At 42.5% G+C, this 18,143-nt stretch overlaps 1 protein-coding gene across 3 annotated transcripts in view; it reads left to right on the top strand.

Moving 5' to 3' along the window:
* REPS2 (RALBP1 associated Eps domain containing 2) overlaps positions 1–8,111 on the top strand; it is a gene marked incomplete at its 5' end in the record, with an annotated part of 95,836 nt that extends 87,725 nt beyond the window's left edge. For all 3 annotated transcript variants that reach the window (XM_083885140.1, XM_083885139.1, XM_083885141.1), the window contains 3 exons: positions 114–259; positions 2,318–2,423; positions 3,004–8,111. In XM_083885140.1, the coding sequence (XP_083741266.1) occupies positions 114–259; positions 2,318–2,423; positions 3,004–3,072 (321 nt within the window). In that variant the 3' untranslated portion in view covers positions 3,073–8,111. The remainder of the gene's footprint in view (positions 1–113; positions 260–2,317; positions 2,424–3,003) is intronic.
* Positions 8,112–18,143: the final 10,032 nt, after the last annotated feature.

Below are 18,143 nucleotides of genomic sequence, written 5' to 3'. Positions count from 1 at the left end.
TAAATTATGAAATCTTAACCAGCTGTCAGCAATTTATGTGTCACAAGTATTCTCCAGCTCAGTGATGGGACACATATGGCCTGACTTGACGTTGCTGTGCTTTTTCCTTTCAGGAGGTTGTTCTTGCTCAGCCACCCTCCAAACCTGCCCGCAGGAAGCTCCGGACAGAGGCACAAGGGCTGGAGACCCCCGAGCTTTCTCCCACTATAAATGTGACTTCTTCCCTGCCAGCAGTCAAGCCTCACCTCCCAGTCCAAAAGTAAAAACCTGTACCAAGCATGCCAAACTGCAGCATGAGATCTGATGTAGCAGGGTTTCCTCCTTGTATAATTTTGTGCTTAACAGTTCGATTTCTGATAATGATCCACAAGATACAGGTCTCTGAAATCTACATCAGTCTTCTCAAATGCAAACTAAGCCTGTAGTGACTGTCAGTGGTATTTCATAGGTAGATAACCTCTTTAAAGGTGTCCTACTTCTGTAACTGGTAGACATGGCTGAGGAGCAAGCCTAGCTGTTCAACCATCACTAACCCAACTTCTTCTATATGTGAGGGTGTGTGTTTCTGCCTTGCACGTGTCTTCTGGAGTTTTGCTCCTTCATTTGGACAGATATGACCATATAAATGCCCAGGAAGCTGAGTCATGAAATGCTTGATGTTGGTCATATCCTTGCAATATTCCTTCATTGCAAGGCATGTTGGAAATGGGCTTGCCACTAGTGTGAGATGAGCCACAGACCACTTGAGGTCCATCCCATAATGGCCAAACCCAAGATGTGTTAGTTGCTGACAGCTTTGACAGCTGTATTTATGAGAGCAAGCAAGACTTGTAGGGATTTTACTCTATGTGCATTTAATAGTGGTGGAGAAGGGGCTGTACAAATAGTAAGCACTTGAAACCCAGTTAGGTCTGTGCATCTCCCTCAGCTGAAGCACTGTTCAAGCATTATACCCCACCATCACCCAGGCCTTGCAAAAGACATCTGATTCAGTCTGAAACAAAATCAAGCTGCCCAAATCAATTGAGCGTTTCTTGGCAGACTGTTTATCAGTAGACTGAATCTGTGCTGCATAATTGGAGATTAGAATAAGTAATAAGACTCCTAGGATGCTCTTAAAGTACTATTTTGTGCTTTGGGAGTGCATATTCCATAGTGGTTCAAAGATAACAGCATTTGTTAACATCTCAATCCTGTCTTGTCTATATCTTTCCTAAAATGTTTAAATGGCCGCAGACATATATTGCCCTGCTTTTATTTTTTTTCCTATCATTTATTACTTTATAGCCTATGGAGAGCAGTTTGCAGGAAAATAGTGAAGCAGAAAACTGACACTTCACTGGAACATAACAGCATAAAGTCCTGTTGCCGTGCTGTGAGAAAGAGTCTATTGCAAAAATCAGTGTCATCAGCTCTGTTAAGAGATAAGAGCCAATGGGGACTGCGTGCCACTGGACCATATATAAATAGGGCATCTGTTTTAGATCAAATCTGGCATTAAAGAGCTCTTGTTTCCTCATGTAAAACTTTGAAATAATCTATTTGGAAAGGGGCTTAGATATTCAGTCATTATTTTCTGTATTTTCTTTCTTTTTTGCTGTTGTTATCTTGCTTTGAATAGGTTGGTCCTTATATAGACCTGTCTCTTTTTATACCTGTCTGCATAGCTGTCATTTCCTCCAGATCAGTTACCACAGGCTATGAAGCAATAAAAATTCCTAATTAATAAAATAAGTTATTAAAATAAAAAGGTACATCCTTTATTTTAGCAGCAAAAAAGCTGTGGGAAGTCAATCAGTTGTCTTCCTGTTCGTGATGTCAGATGGTTTTGGTGGAAATGACTGCTTTGAATAAAAGAAGTATTAATTTTTGAAGTAAAGAAACATCAGAATCAGCAAAAGTCTGAAACACAATTTTCATGTCAATGTCCTTTATTTCTGTATAGAATGATTCTTGTATTTTCTGTTAACCACTCTTGACTCTAAACTCTACAAGTCTCTGAAAACAGCTAATGCAAAGATGCTGCAATAAGCACAGCTATGTCGGGATCATTCTTAAGCTCAATGAAGATGCAGTGATTTTGAAATAATTGAGACAGCTTAAAATATTTATATCATTCAGGTTAACAGGTTTCAAATATTCCACCTGATTCAGCCATCTCATTTCAGTGTTACATTTATCTTCTCTTATGGCTGTAGTTTGTATCATGTCTTTGAAGCATAGTCCAGGGTGCAGAGGGTTATGCAAAATGGGTGGCTGTTCTGGCATCAGCCAGTGCTGAGACTCTTAATTGAAACGTCTTGTATTTGTCTGGCAGACAGTCTTCCAAGCAGAAAAGGGCTATTCAGACTGCTATACGAAAAAACAAAGAAGCCAATGCTGTGCTCGCCAGGTTGAACAGTGAGCTCCAGCAGCAGCTGAAGGTAAGGAACACATTGAAAATCAGTGACAAAGCTCCCTGCAATCAGTTATGTGCCACCTCCAGTAGTATTGAAATCAGAGCAAAATATAGGACAGTAATTGAAATAAGCACAGGGATGCAAGCTTTTAATGAGAGCACGTTGCCATCATTCCTTGGGTCAAGTCTTACTTGCTTCCATCTTCAGCAGACCAGTGCTGTTACCTGTATTTTGCAGCAGGAAAGACAGAGAAGTTCGTCTAAGTTCACAAAAGAGAGAAAACTGAACTTGTCCTTCAAGTTGTATTGCTGTCTGAAAACTTTCTGGCAGAGCGGAGCTCTGCTGTTTTTATGGAGACCAGAAGACTGGATGGGTACATCTTGCACTGAGGCTTAGGAGGGTTCAAGTGCACTCCTACTCTGGGGCTCTGAGCCTGCCCAAATGTGGAAACAGACCCTGGAGGAGTTGCAGTCCAGCCCAGCCCCCACACTGGCAGGGAGCCCTTTCATGGGAGGTCATCGAGAGCCTGCCTGGCTGCCCTTTCCTGGAGCAGGGTGGTGCATGTGAGCATCCCAAAATTTCTAACACACTTCTCCTCCTGCAGGAGGTTCACAAGGAACGCATTGCCTTGGAAACGCAGCTGGAGCAGCTTCGTCCTGTCACCGTCTTGTGACTTCCCGCACGGCCGTGCACGAGCAGGAGCAGAGCAGTGCCCAGCAGCCTTGCAAGGAGAAGAGTTCTGTGCAGCTGAGCAGGGTCTCTGCCAAGGCAGGGGGGAGGACTGGCCTTGCTGGGTCTCTCCTCACCCCATTACGCACATTTTGCCTTTGCGGGTGAAGAAGGTACAGAAAACAAATACCTGACTATGGAATATTTCTGAGTGGGGGACGTTTTGTGTTCTTTCTTCCCCCTTCCCAGCCTAATGTGTAAATGCAGTTTATCACTGAAATGAATAGCCTGAGAATATTTTATTTATGTAAAGAATTCCTGATTTATATGCATTTTGGCAGGACCTCCTGCCCCGATCATTAAGAGGTACAGCATTCCTGAATTCTTGCTTAAATTGAAAACTCATCCTCTGAGATGTGCTTCTGGATGTTACTGATTCCTGTAGGATTGTATAATTGTAGAGTACCTGTGGATTTAACATACCATAGGAATAGAACTTGCAAGATGTACAGAATCTTTATCCTCAATCACATGTCAAATAATTATTTTCTTAGTACTGTTTATTATGCAATCATGGATGTATTTTAATGTTAGAGAACTTGTATTTTATTAGTTCAAGTCATGTAAGAGAACAGTAAAAAATACTAAAATATAATTATTTTGGAAATTAGGAAAAAAAAATCTTTTTGAGCTACAGCTGTTTCTAATCACCAGTATTTGAGCACTTGCTTGCAACTACCAGTGTCTCTGCATTCTTTTAGCATGTTTGAGATGGCTGGTGTATAGCTTTTTCTTTTCTTTTTTTTCTTTAACCAACAGTGTATTTCTAACAAGAGATTAAAAATGCATTCAGGGCATTTTTATAAAAGCTATTCTATGTACATTCGTATTAGTCTGCTTTGTTGTCTTAATAGCTGCTGATTTGTTTTAAGGATTGTACAAGAACTGTACTTCCAAGAAGAGGGAAGATAGCAGAAGTGCTATGTATGAGGCTGTAAAATGTGAGATGGAAGTAATTTCCTTTTACAGCACGCTTTTGTTAAGGTTCCTTTGCACATCAGTGGAGATGCTACTGATAGGAGAAAGCTGCTAATGGCCATCTATTTTCTAAACAAAGAAGCAAAAATTTATCTTTAACCTGCGTTTGATCCAGGGCCAGCAGAATCCTGTAGGGAGTTTTCCGTGGATGCAGTGGCTGGTGGCTTTGGTCTCAGTTCTTACAGCGGAAGCTGGCTAACGAATGTTGCTGTATTTCTTGGGGCAATACTCTTGGATTGGGTGACTTCAGACATAATAATGTCAACCCTGCTCCCACCATGGGTATGGTGTGCTTCACTGCAAGGGGCTGTCACCTACCTGTTGTCCACCTTAAACATGACACTGCATGTGTCTCACTGATCTGATTTAAGTGTTTGTGGTCATCTTGCAGAAACGGCACAGAAATTCTGTCACCCTTGCGGGTGTGATCCTTGCTCCCTGTAGCAGTAGGATAGCCCTGGGGCTGAGAGGAAGGAGAAGCAGGTTTGAAGCAGCTGGGTAACCTCTCCTTGGGGTGTGTCATGGAATGACTGCTGTGACATATCAGAGGGCATCAGAGCAGCCAAAAGTTCTGTTGAGTGATAAGAAAGGCATCACTGGGAGTGTTTAAAGTGGCAATGAAACAGTCTGCTTTTACTGAAAGGAATGTGGAAGAGGGACATGAATCCAGAAGTCTGCAGGTGAAAATTAGCATTGGCAGAATTGTTACTAGAAGTCTGGTTTTGTAATGCACTAGTTGTGATTCAACTAAATATCACTGTGTCAACAAGCAACAACTGTTCTTTTGGATTTGGGACTTCTCTCATGTGGCTATTGCATAGCTGGGGTCAGATGGTCATTCCTGGTCAGTGACAAAATGCGAGGAATGCAGGCTTTTCTGGGAATCTACAAAAGAGCCACTGCCCTCTTGCTAGTAGTGGTATTCCTGAGAATTTGTCATCATTTATTTCATTTGTTCATAATATTACTGAGTCATTCCTGAGATTTAATGAGGTTAAGTGCTCACCCTGTTTGCTTTTTAGTTCACACATTATCATTTGACCAATAAGGCCTTACTGTTTTGTAGGAAATAATCATATGGCACACTTTTTTTTTTTATTTTATGGGGTTTTTTTAAGGAAAGCTTTTAAATTATTACAAAGAAGTGTACATAATATGTTTTTAAGGCAGTGGAGGACTTTTTAATGTTTGACAGGAGCTTCCTTTGAAATAATCTCCCATTTCTTTCAGCTGAGTTATTAATGGACTAGATGCTGTTCAAGGGAAGAGTGGAAGAGTCTGCTTTATACTTCTTTTTTTAAAGTCTCCTTTCTAAAATCCAGGAATTTTTTCCATTCACTGGAAATTATGATACTTGCTTAGCCAACAATGAAATACTTGCTTAGCTGTTACTTTACCACTGGATTAATAAATAAAAATATTTAACAATCCCTGCATTTTTAGCATTGCAAATACCCCACTCAGCTTCAATGACTAGAATGTGAATTGATTTCTGTTCTTTTTGGTGAAATGTCAGTCATGATAATGATACGCTCCTTCATACATTGGTAAAGTGAAATATTAAAGGAGAGGCATCAAATATGTTATACGTGTGATGCAGGAGGTTACTCTTCTGTATGTCTCAATGGTTAAGCATTTTTGATAGCCCACACAAAATGAAAAAAAAGTGTCTGTTCTCGGGAAGCTGTTAGCATGTTAAGGAAAGGAAAAGGCATCATGAAGCTATGACAGTGCTTCTGGCAATTGCTCCATGCAGCCATGCTCATGACTACTGTTAACAGGCCCTGGCTGGTCCAAAATCACATCTAAATCCAGTATTATAGATTTTCTTCAAAATTACTTTTTCATTAGAAAAATGTGGGTGGAGCAAAATCATAATTTCTTGCAGAAACCTTTACTTTCTCAAACTTTGGATGGGAGATGCTCCTACATCCAAAACCATTTGGTCAGAAAGGGAGACCTCACAGGCTTAATGTTCAGGGTACTTTCTTGAGCTACAGGTGAGCGATCAGCTTTAAGCCCCTGACATTCCTGACCCAGAACAGCAACTAAGGTCTGCCTGCCCCAGCTGCCAGCCTGATGGAGGAGTGGGATCACATTCCCATGCATGAGCTCTCACTGTCCTCTTTTTGTGGTTTCTGTAGGTACTTGGGCAGAGCACAACATGCCCAGCAAGAGAGGATATATGGGAACAGGAGCACGGCATCCTTGCATCAGAGGATGTGCTGACCATTACCCTGGTTCCCCTTTTAATGTCTTCAGTGAGCAAATAAGTATTTTTGTCTTCAGAACAAGGCTAGGCAAAGCAGATAAGGATCTTCCTCAGTGTGTAAGTGTGCACTCACTGTCTTCCTTTTGTTCATGTATTTCTTTATGGATCTGTTAAGATTCATATCACCTGATACCTATATTTGTTTCAATCTATGGTAATTCCATGGTAAAAAAAGAAAAATGCCCAGCTAAGTGTAGTGACTAATTGCCTTTGTAGATAAGCCATTTTTATTTGAGCCTTTCAAAATAAATAATGACCAGGTAATTAAGCAAGGCAAACAGTTTCCATTTCTGAGGCATTCCTTTATTAAACAAACTACCTGTGAACACACATTAATTCTTAAGGATCAATGTCCTACTCCTAGTTATTCATTTTATACTAGGGTGCAGTGGAAACATTACCAACTCTTTCCAGAAAGTCCTCTTTTCCAGAGAGTTTTGGTGATGCAACAAAAGTGTGTTTAGTCAAGGCAGCTTTATTACCGGTAAATTGTTGGATATCCTGTTAAAGTGAAAATATTATCATCAGACTGCTTGGCAGTAGTTTTCCTGCTGGAAATTCTGTATCCACATCAGGGAGATAAATTCCTTTGGCTATCATCCAGGCAGTTCCACTTTGACAGATGATCAGAGCACCTCTCCTATGAAGACTGCTTGAGTTCAGGTTGTTCAACTCGGAGAAGAGAAGGCTCTGGGGAGACCTTATAACACCTTTCAGTACCTAAAGGGGCTGCAAGAGAGCTGGAGAGGGACTTCTTTTAAGAGCATGTAGTGATAGGACAAGGGGGAATGGCTTCAAACTGAAAGAAGGCAGGTTTGGATTAGATAAAAGGAAGAAACTCTTTACTGTGAAGGTGGTGACACACTGGAAGAGGTTGCCAGAGAAATTGTGGCTGCCCCATCCCTTGATGGGCCAGATTGGATGGGGCTCTGAGTAACCTGAATAGTGAAAGGTGTTCCTGTAGCAGAGGGGTTGGAAACAGATGATCTTCACGGTCCCTTCCAATCCAAACCATTCTCTGATTCTACAACACTGCCAAGGCTAGCCAGCATAGGGTGATGAGGCTGTGCATGGTAAAATAACCACAAAAGGATGGTTGGGATTTGGAAACCTTCATGGGAAGCATTTAGGATGGGCATAATGTGAAAATTGGTTGTTAGTGATGCATAGGTTGCTTTCCTCCCAGCTGAGCTTCCAAATCAGGAGGAAGAGATCCTGTAAAAGTTGCTAGCAGGGAAATGAGGGATGTCCATTTTCCAGTATCATCAGTCTTTCAGTCTTCAGCATACACAGTCCTTGACAAGAAAATACATGGGTTTGTGAAGCCACATATTTTATTGACTAAAGAGTAAAATATTTTTTTCAGGAAAAAAAAAAAATCTTAGTGATTTAGTATCTTTTAAAAGAGATAATGTATTTTGAAGCTTTTTTCAGCTATCTTGATATGTACTATGAACATACACATTATGTTTTACTCTGTTACTGATTTTTTGATATAAAAACATTGTATTGCAAGCATTATGATTGTTAATCTAAAAAAAATACCCCAAGGCTATTATATATTTGAATTTTAACTTATAAATTAGATAGCCAGATTTAAGTAATTTGTTTTCACAGCTGCAGACTGTCCCCGTGGTAAGCTGCAAAATGTATAGTGTTCTATACTATGCCCATCTAAGTTTGGAAAATGTACATGATATGAAGGTGGGTGCTACATTAAAATAAAAGCGTCCAATGAGTTCAAATTGCTTTGCTTTTGTGGTTTATTTAGGATGTTGATGGTACAGATTTGCCAGGAGACCAGAAACTGTGACACCCAGTGGAAAAAATACCATGTTGAAATGGCTGACCTTCAGCTTTGAAAGATGAAATCACTTATATTGGGATTGTGCATACACAATAGAGACAGAGAGAGACTTATTTAAAGTGAAATCATATTTCCTTAGGCTCCAGTTAAGTCAAAACTTCATCTCCGCTTTGTCAGGCCTTGCTTTGTCAGAATTCAGACATAACTCGCTGATTTAGCTCAAAGAGGGACACTTTCACCACTATGAAGGAAAAGCCACTCCCAGCCTCCAACAGACCCTTAGTCGGAGGGTGGCCAGGCAGGACCCACAAGAGGGCTCCAGGTGTTCCACCCAGCATCCCTGTGATCAGTGGGTTTGGCCCCTTGTCAGCTGCAAGAGCTGAAATTATGCTGGGAAAAGGAAACCATTTGAATTGCTGGCCTTTGTGGGCGGGGAGCCAGAGGGGACAGCATATTCTGCTCTTTAACTAGTGTGATTTTTAAGAATTATGTCACAGCTATCCAAAGAGCAGAGCTTTAAAAGAGGAAATAATGAGTGATAAATTAATTCTTCCAGCATTAAGCCATGACAAGGGATGTTTTATTGGCCCAAAAGTATGTCTCTGGTGCACGTGAGGCACAAGGCCAAGGCGTTAAAAACTTGTAAATATCCTGTGGGGAGCTATTCTCCATCAGCAGTGGGATGGATTTAGATGGCTCCTCCATTCTTAGTTTTTACAATTAGATGGTACTCTGGGGTGCCTTCATGCAAATCTAGATTGGCTTCTCTGTATTTAAATTCATGGTTCCAATAATCATTCTTAAAAATTAAAAATGCATCTTCCTGCTCCAGAGAAAAGTTCTTAGTTGAAGTGGGAAAGAAAAGAAGTAGGAGAAGCTTCAAAAGCCCTTTTTTATCTGTTTTTTTGAGGTAGTGCTGCTTTACAAGTGTGCTTGCTTCAGTGGGATGTTTACATGGATTTTGCAGTAAAGCAGAATAAAAAAAAAAAAAAACAAAGAAATTGAATCCCTAGGTATCTGTAGCCCATAGCCAAATCAGAGCTACTTCACCTCATGGTCTCATTGCTCTTCCTGTTTTACAGTGCCCTCAAATGCACCTTGGAGCAGGAAGCCTTGGGGATGTGAGCTCCATTTGCAGCAGACTCTCATGTTCCCAATACTGCCTCAGTACCCACCGTTTTGGGCGCACATCTGGAAGCAGTGGCATTAGCTGTGTTCCAGATGTGATAGCCCAGTAGTTCCCCTACTAAATGCTGAATCAGTATTTCCAGTTAAATCCTGGATTGGTTTATGTTTATTGATTGTTAACTTAAATTGCACAAGGCAGGAAAAACATCTTATCTGAGGACGTTTTGAGGATGCTTTATGCATCAGAAATGTGATGAGCTAGACAAGGATAAGGCTATATATTGCATCTAGACTGGTTTTTGTGGGAGGGAGAGAGGATAGGAGGGAGAGGGGGAGAATGCTTCCTTGGCTTAGACTGATCCCACAAGAAATGTTAGGTTTTTACGTGGCATCCTTGGTTCATGTAGGGAGCTCATCAGTGTGCTGTGGTTTTCAATAAAACATGGGCATAACAGCTGGCAAATGTGCAGGTAATGCCTCACTGCCACAGGCCCTCCACCAGGACCTCACTGCCCTCCAGAGATGAGCAGGAGCAGAGCAGCAATAGCATGTCAGCCCTGTGACAACAAATGGCATCCAGAGCCCAGCAAGGAGAAAAGAGGAGAAGGAGGCAGTATGTCAGCTCTGGCAGGACCACAGTGGAGAAAAAACATGACTCTGGAAAAGTAATCATGCCCCTGAGGGGGCAGGGAAGTCAGTGTGCCTCTGCCACTGTGCTCCATGCCCACATGGAAGAGTAATGTGCTTAAAAATGCTCTGCTGGACTACTTGCTACCAGGACACTTGGAGTAGGGCTGCCACTTGATACATGACCTGTTCCCTTCCAAGGTCACTTAAGGAATTCAGCAGTTTGTGCTGTCTGTCACAGGTTTAGGTTGCATTAAGGTAGTGATACCAGTGTTGAGCAGACTGATACAGAACACGCATTGTTTACTGCACTTTTCACACTCTTATCTGAGTGTGAAAGGCCAGCACATGATCTTACCTGGATTTATTTTCCAGCCTCGTGTTGTTTGTAAAGGACACTGTATACTTGCTCAGAAATAATGGCTTCCTGTTTCATTAATGAGTTCTTACAGCAATTTCCCTTCATAGTAATCACCTTGGGTGAAGGAGTTGTGCACTTCCAAAAGCAATTGGCCCTCCCAGTGGGTCATACTGGGGGCACCATTCTCCACCAACAGAAAAAACACTTCTTTTTGGATGTCTCAGTTTGGATGCTAAAGAAACCAGCGCTTCCAGAGCCATCAGTCACCTGAAGCTGTCAGTCAAAATGTCTCTTGGGATTAAAAAACCCTCCTTGGGAAAGGTATGTTTTCAGCATGTAGCACCATACCACATAGGGAAAAAAAAAGAGTTGTTGCTTTGCTCTCCGAATATCTGGTTGTATTACTCAGAAGCTGTCTCTTCAGGGCTGTGTTTTTTGAATTTTTTTGCTGCAAAAGTCCTCAGGAACTTTGATCCAAGCATCCCAGGACTTTTGACATCCCAGGTCTTTTAGGGGCTCTGATTTGGAACTGACCTTCCTGTTTCACTGTAATCTATTTTCTCTTATCACTCACCCAATCACTCATATTAGAGAAAATAGTAACACACATGCATTTATTTGAACAGCCTTTCAAAGTGCTGCTGCAGGTATGTCACGCTCCAATTAGAGCTGGCCATTAAGTGCACTTGGAGCAATGTCAGAGTGAGAGCAAACGAGTTATGGGTGTTTGGGTCAAGTGTGGCAGATTCCAGGGCTAGTGCTGGACTGCAGGGGCTGAGGTGGAGGCAGGCCAGCAGCATCGTCTTTCTGCTCTGAATTTTACCACCATAATTTTACCAGCTCTAATTTGAGGAAGAAAAAAGCAGTTTAATTTCCCCCACCTTAGTTATAAATCTAACATAGCCTAAATCATATTTTAATGAGTTGGATTCTCAGCTATGTCATTACTCTCAGTAACGTCATTACTCTTCTCTCTAGTTTGATTCATTGCCTGGTTTTCTAGATTTGGCACTTGCTTGGTTTAGCACAAACTGGGAAGGCTGAGCAAAGCACAGGTGCTTACTGGCTGGTCCTGCTTTCAGCCCATAGCCTGGGGGACTCATCTTGCTTTTGTTCTCCTATACAAATGTATGGTTGGGTTTATGACTTCACTTTGATTTAGTTAATCCTGGAAGTGGCTTTGGCTGCAGGTGCTGAAGCAAGGGGCCTCTGTGACACATCTGGATGGACATGGGGTTATCATAGACCTGCAGCTCTGCAAGCCCAGCGTTGAAATGGTCAGTGGAAACCTGCACTCAGCTCAAACTGAGCACAGAAACCTGAGAGTGCCTGACATAATGTGGGAAAAGTTACAGAATTAATGATATTTGAGACTAACAGCAACACTAGCACTGGACACATGGTGCTGTAGCTCCAGATTGGTCAATCTCATTCCAGATGTCATTCAGACATTATACAGTGCTAAAAAGTGTTAGAGGCAAAAAGAAGAGCCCTAAATTCAGTAGAGTTTGGGAGAGCACTGCCTTGGCTGACATGCTGGTGTTTCATCTGGCATCCCTGGAACCTGAGGTGTGTGCTCAAGGCCAGCCTCTGTTTCACTTGTAACTGCAGTCATTTCTCCCTGCCTTAAGTCAAAGTGCCTGTAGTGCACACTCAGCAGTACAAGATCTATACAGACATATTTAGAGAAGTTTCTGCTTTACTTTTCCTTTCGCGATTCGTTATTTGATACATATTTTTTTAATCTTTTCCTGCGTTATTTTTCTCCAGTATAGACAGAGGAATTCCCATCTGTTCAGGCTGTCTTCTTCCAGTCATTTCTTTGTCTCTAGTTGGTTTTGTTCCTTCTCTCTGGGACCTTTTTTCTTTTTGAAGCAGTAATAGTAAGGTAGCCAAATTGAAGCCAGTTTGTTGTCATCTCATTTCTAAAGCAGTGACTCTGTAAAATACAGCATCATGACACCCAGGAGTTCATGGTTCTTATTTTCTGATTTGTCTGGCAGCCCTGCAAGCATCAGCTGGCATCCTGGAATGGTGGGATCATACCAATGAATTGAGAATTTGTAAATAACACTGTACAAGTTTGTAAGAGACAGTGTGAATCTCTGTCTCACACTCTCTTTGCGATGTTTGCATCAAACCTGAAGCACTATTTTAAAGTAATAAGATTTTTGTAAACCATCAGATACACATGTGAGCCACCCTGCCCCATAGCAGGTACATTCTGTAACTGCATTTTTCAGAGAACTGCATTGAAAAGTTTCTGTGAGAGCTGGAGAGGCAGGCCTTAGCTGACTGAAAGTCTGTATCTTCCTGAAAAACAGTGCTGATAAAAGGCGTCTCTTCAGAAGGATAAAAACTGTCCTCTGACCTTGTGCTCTTTGATTTCCACACCCTGGGGTAACAGCACCACCGGGTGCATCTCCTGAGAAGGCAAATCCCGAGCTCAGAGTTGCTCTGGAATTTATGGTAATGGTGACTCTGAGCATGGGCTGGGGAAGCTCCCAAGGAGCAGGACCATCTTGCAGGTAATTTTACATCCTGAGGTGTCTCATTAACAGACTCATCTATTTAGTCTCAGGAAGAAGAAGCGAGATCAAAGGCAGGAGAGGAGTGAGATAACAAAATCAGTTCTAATAAAAGAAATGGATGTCTCAATTCTTACTTCCCTTAAACAGGAGTATTTATTGCTCCTCCTTGAATTTTGCAAAGCCTTCTGAGAGTTGCACTCATTTTTGTGCTCAGACATCACTGCACATTTTGCCTTATGCAGCTGTCTTTTATCATTAGGGAAGAAGTAATAATTCAGGCCTCAAATTTAGCTTTTGTCTAAAAGAAATGAGGTTGATATATGCACAGCCTACACAACAGGATACCATATAATCCCCTCATCTGTTAGAAGGGCACAAGTTATTTATGTTAATCCTCAACCTAGATGTATGTGTTTGTAGCTGCTACTTTCTGTCAGTAGTTTTATTATGCATCTTTTACTGCAATGGGAAAATGGGAAGTGGGTGACCCAGGGGAAACGTGAATTTGTTTGCTGCATGGATAAGTTTGCTGTAGGCAAGTGCTTTAGGTTTAAAGCAGTAACTGTGCAGGTCAAGGGTAGCCACACTACTCAGAGAGACTGGTCTTTTTTCATTGTCTGGGTGGAATAAATTGCAAAGTCAATACACATCACAAAGTGGCAAAACTAGATTAAATTCTAGAAGTTCTTTAGGAGCATAAGAAATTAGTAGGAAAAAACAATTTTATCTAAAAGAGGTTTAATTTTCACTTTCCCTGTGTCATGTGGGCCAAGGTGTAACAAGCCTCAGTGAATGGTATTTATGAATCCAGATTTCAAAACCATGAGGTGAGCTTAAAAACAGTGACATCTTAAAATTAAATGGAAAGTTTTCTTGATGTGACTTCTGGCCCCTGAATTTTTACTCAGGGCCCCTTTTTAATTCTTGACTACAGATTTTTCTGAATTAAAGATAAGCTTACTCCTTTTTAAATCCCTTGCTTCCAACAGCTGGAGCTTTAAGAAACAGTCAATACCGAGAGGGAGAAAACAGGCAGCAGTGCTGTTCAGCTGTCAATACTCATGCAACAGCGCTGCTCCCATCCTAAAGTATTGTATTCAGTGTATAAGGAATAGCCTAAAGGTCCTTCTATTAGTGAAGGGTTCAGTAACTGTGACTTCCAAGGACCCATTGCAAAGGACTAAACCTGTGTGCCCTGTACTTTTCTAGGACCAAGGCTTATCTTCTCAGAGGAGACTACCAGGATGTTTGGGACTGTTAGGTGCCCAGTGGCAGGACTAGAGGCAATGGGCACAAACTGAAGGACAGGAGGTTCCCTCTGAACATCAGGAAACACTTTTTCACTATGAGGGTGACACAGGTTGCCCAGAAAGGTTTGTAGAGATTCCCTTCTTAAAAATATTCAAAAGTCATTTGGACATGGCTCTGGACAACCAGGTCTAGGTGGTCCTGCTTGAGGTGATTTCCAGAGATCCCTTCCAACCTCAAGCAGTGTGTGATTCTCTGATAGAACAAGGTCAATATTGTCCCATTAGAAATGGGAGCGTCCCATCTGCATTGACCACCATATCCAGAATTATAAAAGAAATTATAAGACATTCCTTTCTGTATTCTGCTTATGATTTGTAGCCTGCATGTATCTCATGTTTAGGCAGCAGCTGATCATAATTATTTAGCTGAGTGGTTCTCCAGGGATAATTAATGAAACTGAATTCTTGTTTCTCTGCCCTGGAGAGGCAGGAGAGCAGTGATCCTCCTTGAGGCAAACAGGATTGGCCTCAGCACATAACCCACTTTTTTGAGGACTGTAATTTTTCAGAGAGACTGAATCAGCAGTGACCTAATAACATGTATGTGGCAGGTGCAACAGGGCTCAGTGAACTAATGAAGTATGGATGGCCCTGGCTCAAGAGTAGGGGGGATGAGTAGGGAATCTAATATGGAATGAGCCAGCCAAAGAGATTATTTTCTTGCACAGGCAATAGGGAGAGCTCCACAAAGCTGTCTGAAATCCTGCCTTCCTAGATATCCACTCCTTTAAGCTGGTGGACTGGATTCTTTGGCCCCCAAAGAGAGACAGGATGCCTTTCCCCTTATCTGTAACCAGCTGACAAGTAAAAAGAGACCTGGACTTTATTCAGCATTAGCATAAACACAACTGGGAAACCTAAACTGGTGGGACTGACTGGGAGTGGGTGCTAAGCATTGCCAGCCAATGTCCTGCACAGTGCATGGCAACAGAGGCCCCTGACAGGAAGCTGCTAGTAAATGTAGGTACTTATGGGCTGGGTTACACTTATATTCCTGAGGAATATATTATCCTGAGGAAATAATCTGTTTAGTTATGAGAGGAAAAAGTGTTTGAGGCTGTCTTTATTGTCATAGTGTTTGATTCTTTGCCACTGACAACGCAGATGAGAGTCTGGCTCTCAGATGCCTGTATGCAGAAGGGATAGTCCAGGCATTAGCTATGTAAATCTAGATTCAGATCCTTTTCTGTGGTCTGGGGAAGCCATCAGAGATGGAGTTTACCTTTCTTAATTCTATCTGGTTAGGAATTAAAGCTCTAGTGTCTAGTTATCTGGGCTCCCTCTGCACTAAGGAGAGAAGAGCAGTTTTGGAGGACAGGCTCCTGCCATGCCACCTTGCTGGTGAGCATGGGAGGGCTGCCAGCACCTCACTGTGGCCTGTCACTCTCGTGTTTTAAACCACCTTGCAGCAGCACTGCTCTCCTGCCTTCCCACCCTGCAGCTGCTCCCTCCTGCCATGGCAGTGCCCCGTGAGCCCTGCTGCCACCCCGACCAGGGGAGAAACACCAACCTGGCAAAAAACATGTTGTCTTACCCCAAACTAATTGGCTTTCTTTGGCTTGTGACGAGGCCATTCGTGCAGCCAGGGCTGAGGAGAGGATCAGCAACCAAGCCAAGGAGCCCATGCCATCCCCGTGTGTACACTCAGCCAAATACCTTCTTCTGCAAACAAGGCCATTATCTGTGATGGGCTCTTGGAAAGGAATTAACAAGTTAGGGCAGAGCCTTTACCCAGCCCTGCAGAGAGATTTTCAGCAGCACAGAGGGAGGAGCCCCTTCTCTCAGCATTTGTGCAAGGCAGGGGACCACAGCGTGGTGTCAGGTCAGTGTGGCACCATGACTCATCGGCTCAGCTGGGCCATGTGCACTCCTAATCCATCCCAGCCTGTTTCTCACATCAAGTTGCTTTGAAAGTTTGAGAAAGTTTGCTTTACTCTTGATTCCTCATTTTTGGACAGCTCACTCCATCTGGGACTGAAAGTCAAAGCACTGAAATGTTACAATAACAGCTGTGCTTGCAAGCCTCCTATCCCAGCTGATAATTAAATGCAGAATATCTCAAGAAAAACTCATATCTAGAGAAGACAAGCCCAGCTGTTTAAAAAAAAAAAAAAAAAAAAAAAACCAAACTAAAAAAACCAACTGAAATAAACATCTGAATCTGCAGGTGCTTGTGCAAATTAAAACTGCTCTCAGGTTAAAGATTCACTGAGGTCATGAAGGACCTCTCCTATTCTTTAAAGCTGCTGGTGCATAAACGCATAGTTGTGTTAAGCAGCTATTGGCAGGGACACAAAGTGTCCACAGCCACAGCCATCACTCCCAACATGTACCCTTTGAAAAGCTGGATTCTCTGCAGGCACTGCCTGAGCTTGTTAGCTTGCCCTGTACCTTCCCAGCCTGGCAGGCAGTGCAGGGGCATGGATCAGGGTTTGCAGGCCCCGAGCTACAGGGAAAGGTTATTTACTCAAGGTTGGCTGAGGGTAGGGCTTCACCTGGAGCCAGCTGGCCTCAGCCAAGGTAGGATTGATGGTGCCTGTTAGTGGTAAAAAAAGATCCACTTGATTGTAGATTATGTCTGTCGTGTGTCCCTCTGGCTTGTATGGGGAGCTGAGCAAAATATGAGCTGATCAGAGCAGCTGACCTGAACAAATGTTTGTTTTTCCCTCTGTTCAGTTGGGTTTAATTTGCTCACAGACTGCAGTACAGAGAGCAATACCTGCATACCTGGGCTAGCACAGTGCAGTCCTCCCAGCGATGCCAGTGGGGGATAGAAGCAGCACTTGCCTTGAGTGGGTACATCTTGTCTGAAAAATATCTGTGTCTTATCTCTGATCTCCATGGTCTGTCTGGGGACATCTGTAAAAGCTGGAAATGGACTGCACTCCTCTGGTGGAAGACCTCTTAGTTTTCTCAATGGTGACATTTCAGTGTTTCAGCTGGAAAGCAGTGGCCTGGGTGTGAGCAGTGTGAGCAGTTTGGGCTCCAGGTGAGAGATCAGGCTGCCAGGGGCACCCAGCAGCCACAGGACAGGTCTCCAGGCAGCACCTGCCAGGCTGGAGAGCATCCAGTGCCCACCAGGGTGGGTCTAGGCACAGCTGCCATGTGGAAGTGCTCCAGCTTCTCATGTACATGAAATAAAGACACCAGGGCATTTTCATCAAGAGCTCTTTCTGTTCCTTCAGTCTATAAAATCTCAATCAGTTAATTTTTGGACAATATTTATTCCTTCAGGATTATATGGTTGCAAAGAGGATGGTTTGATGGGAAAAATGGCCAGTGCTTGTACCCAGGGGCAGGAAGGGCATTTTGAAGGACATGCTGCACATCAGCACTTTTATGGAAGGTAGACACACTTGAACTCTTGGAGAAGTGTGCCTCATAAATCAAGGAAAAGATTTCCTGAAAATAGAAGGTTGGAGCAAACAGGGGAGGTGATGGGTACACTTGTGTAGTTCATGGCTGCCTCATTCTTCACAGAATTAGCTGTTTAACACAGCACTTAAATGCTCTGCAGGAATTAAAAGGAGACATCTCTAGCCTTTGTATTTGTGAAATGAATTTTGAAAACTGTGGATCAAGTTCAAACTGCCATTGGGTTTGCTTCCCAGGTCTACAGAAGTCTTGAAACCACAGTTTTGAGAGAGGCAATTAACTCCTTAACCTCAAGATGTGCATTGACATGCAGCGTTGTTAAGGGTTCCCTCACTAATCACTTCTGTGGTCTTTAATCAGCTGACACACACATTCCTCGACTCCAGACAGTTCCTCAGACAGCCAAAAGTAATGACCCTCCTCTAAAGCAACCTCTGCAACACGTCCTTAATTCTTTCCATATTGCACATATTTTCTTAATATACAAAGCTGTGGTATACTGAGTTTGTGGAGGCAGCATAAAATTAGTATAAAAACAAATAATACTGAATCTACTATGTTTATTTTATTACTCTGGTTGTATTTTATTTATTAAAACCCTCTTCTTTTTTTTTCCCCGCTTTTTT

The sequence above is a fragment of the Zosterops lateralis genome (genome assembly GCF_965231275.1).
Source record: "Zosterops lateralis genome assembly, chromosome: 2".
NCBI lineage: Eukaryota > Metazoa > Chordata > Aves > Passeriformes > Zosteropidae > Zosterops > Zosterops lateralis.
The sequence above is the reverse complement of the archived record's forward strand: the minus strand, read 5'-3'. Positions and strand labels throughout refer to the sequence as shown.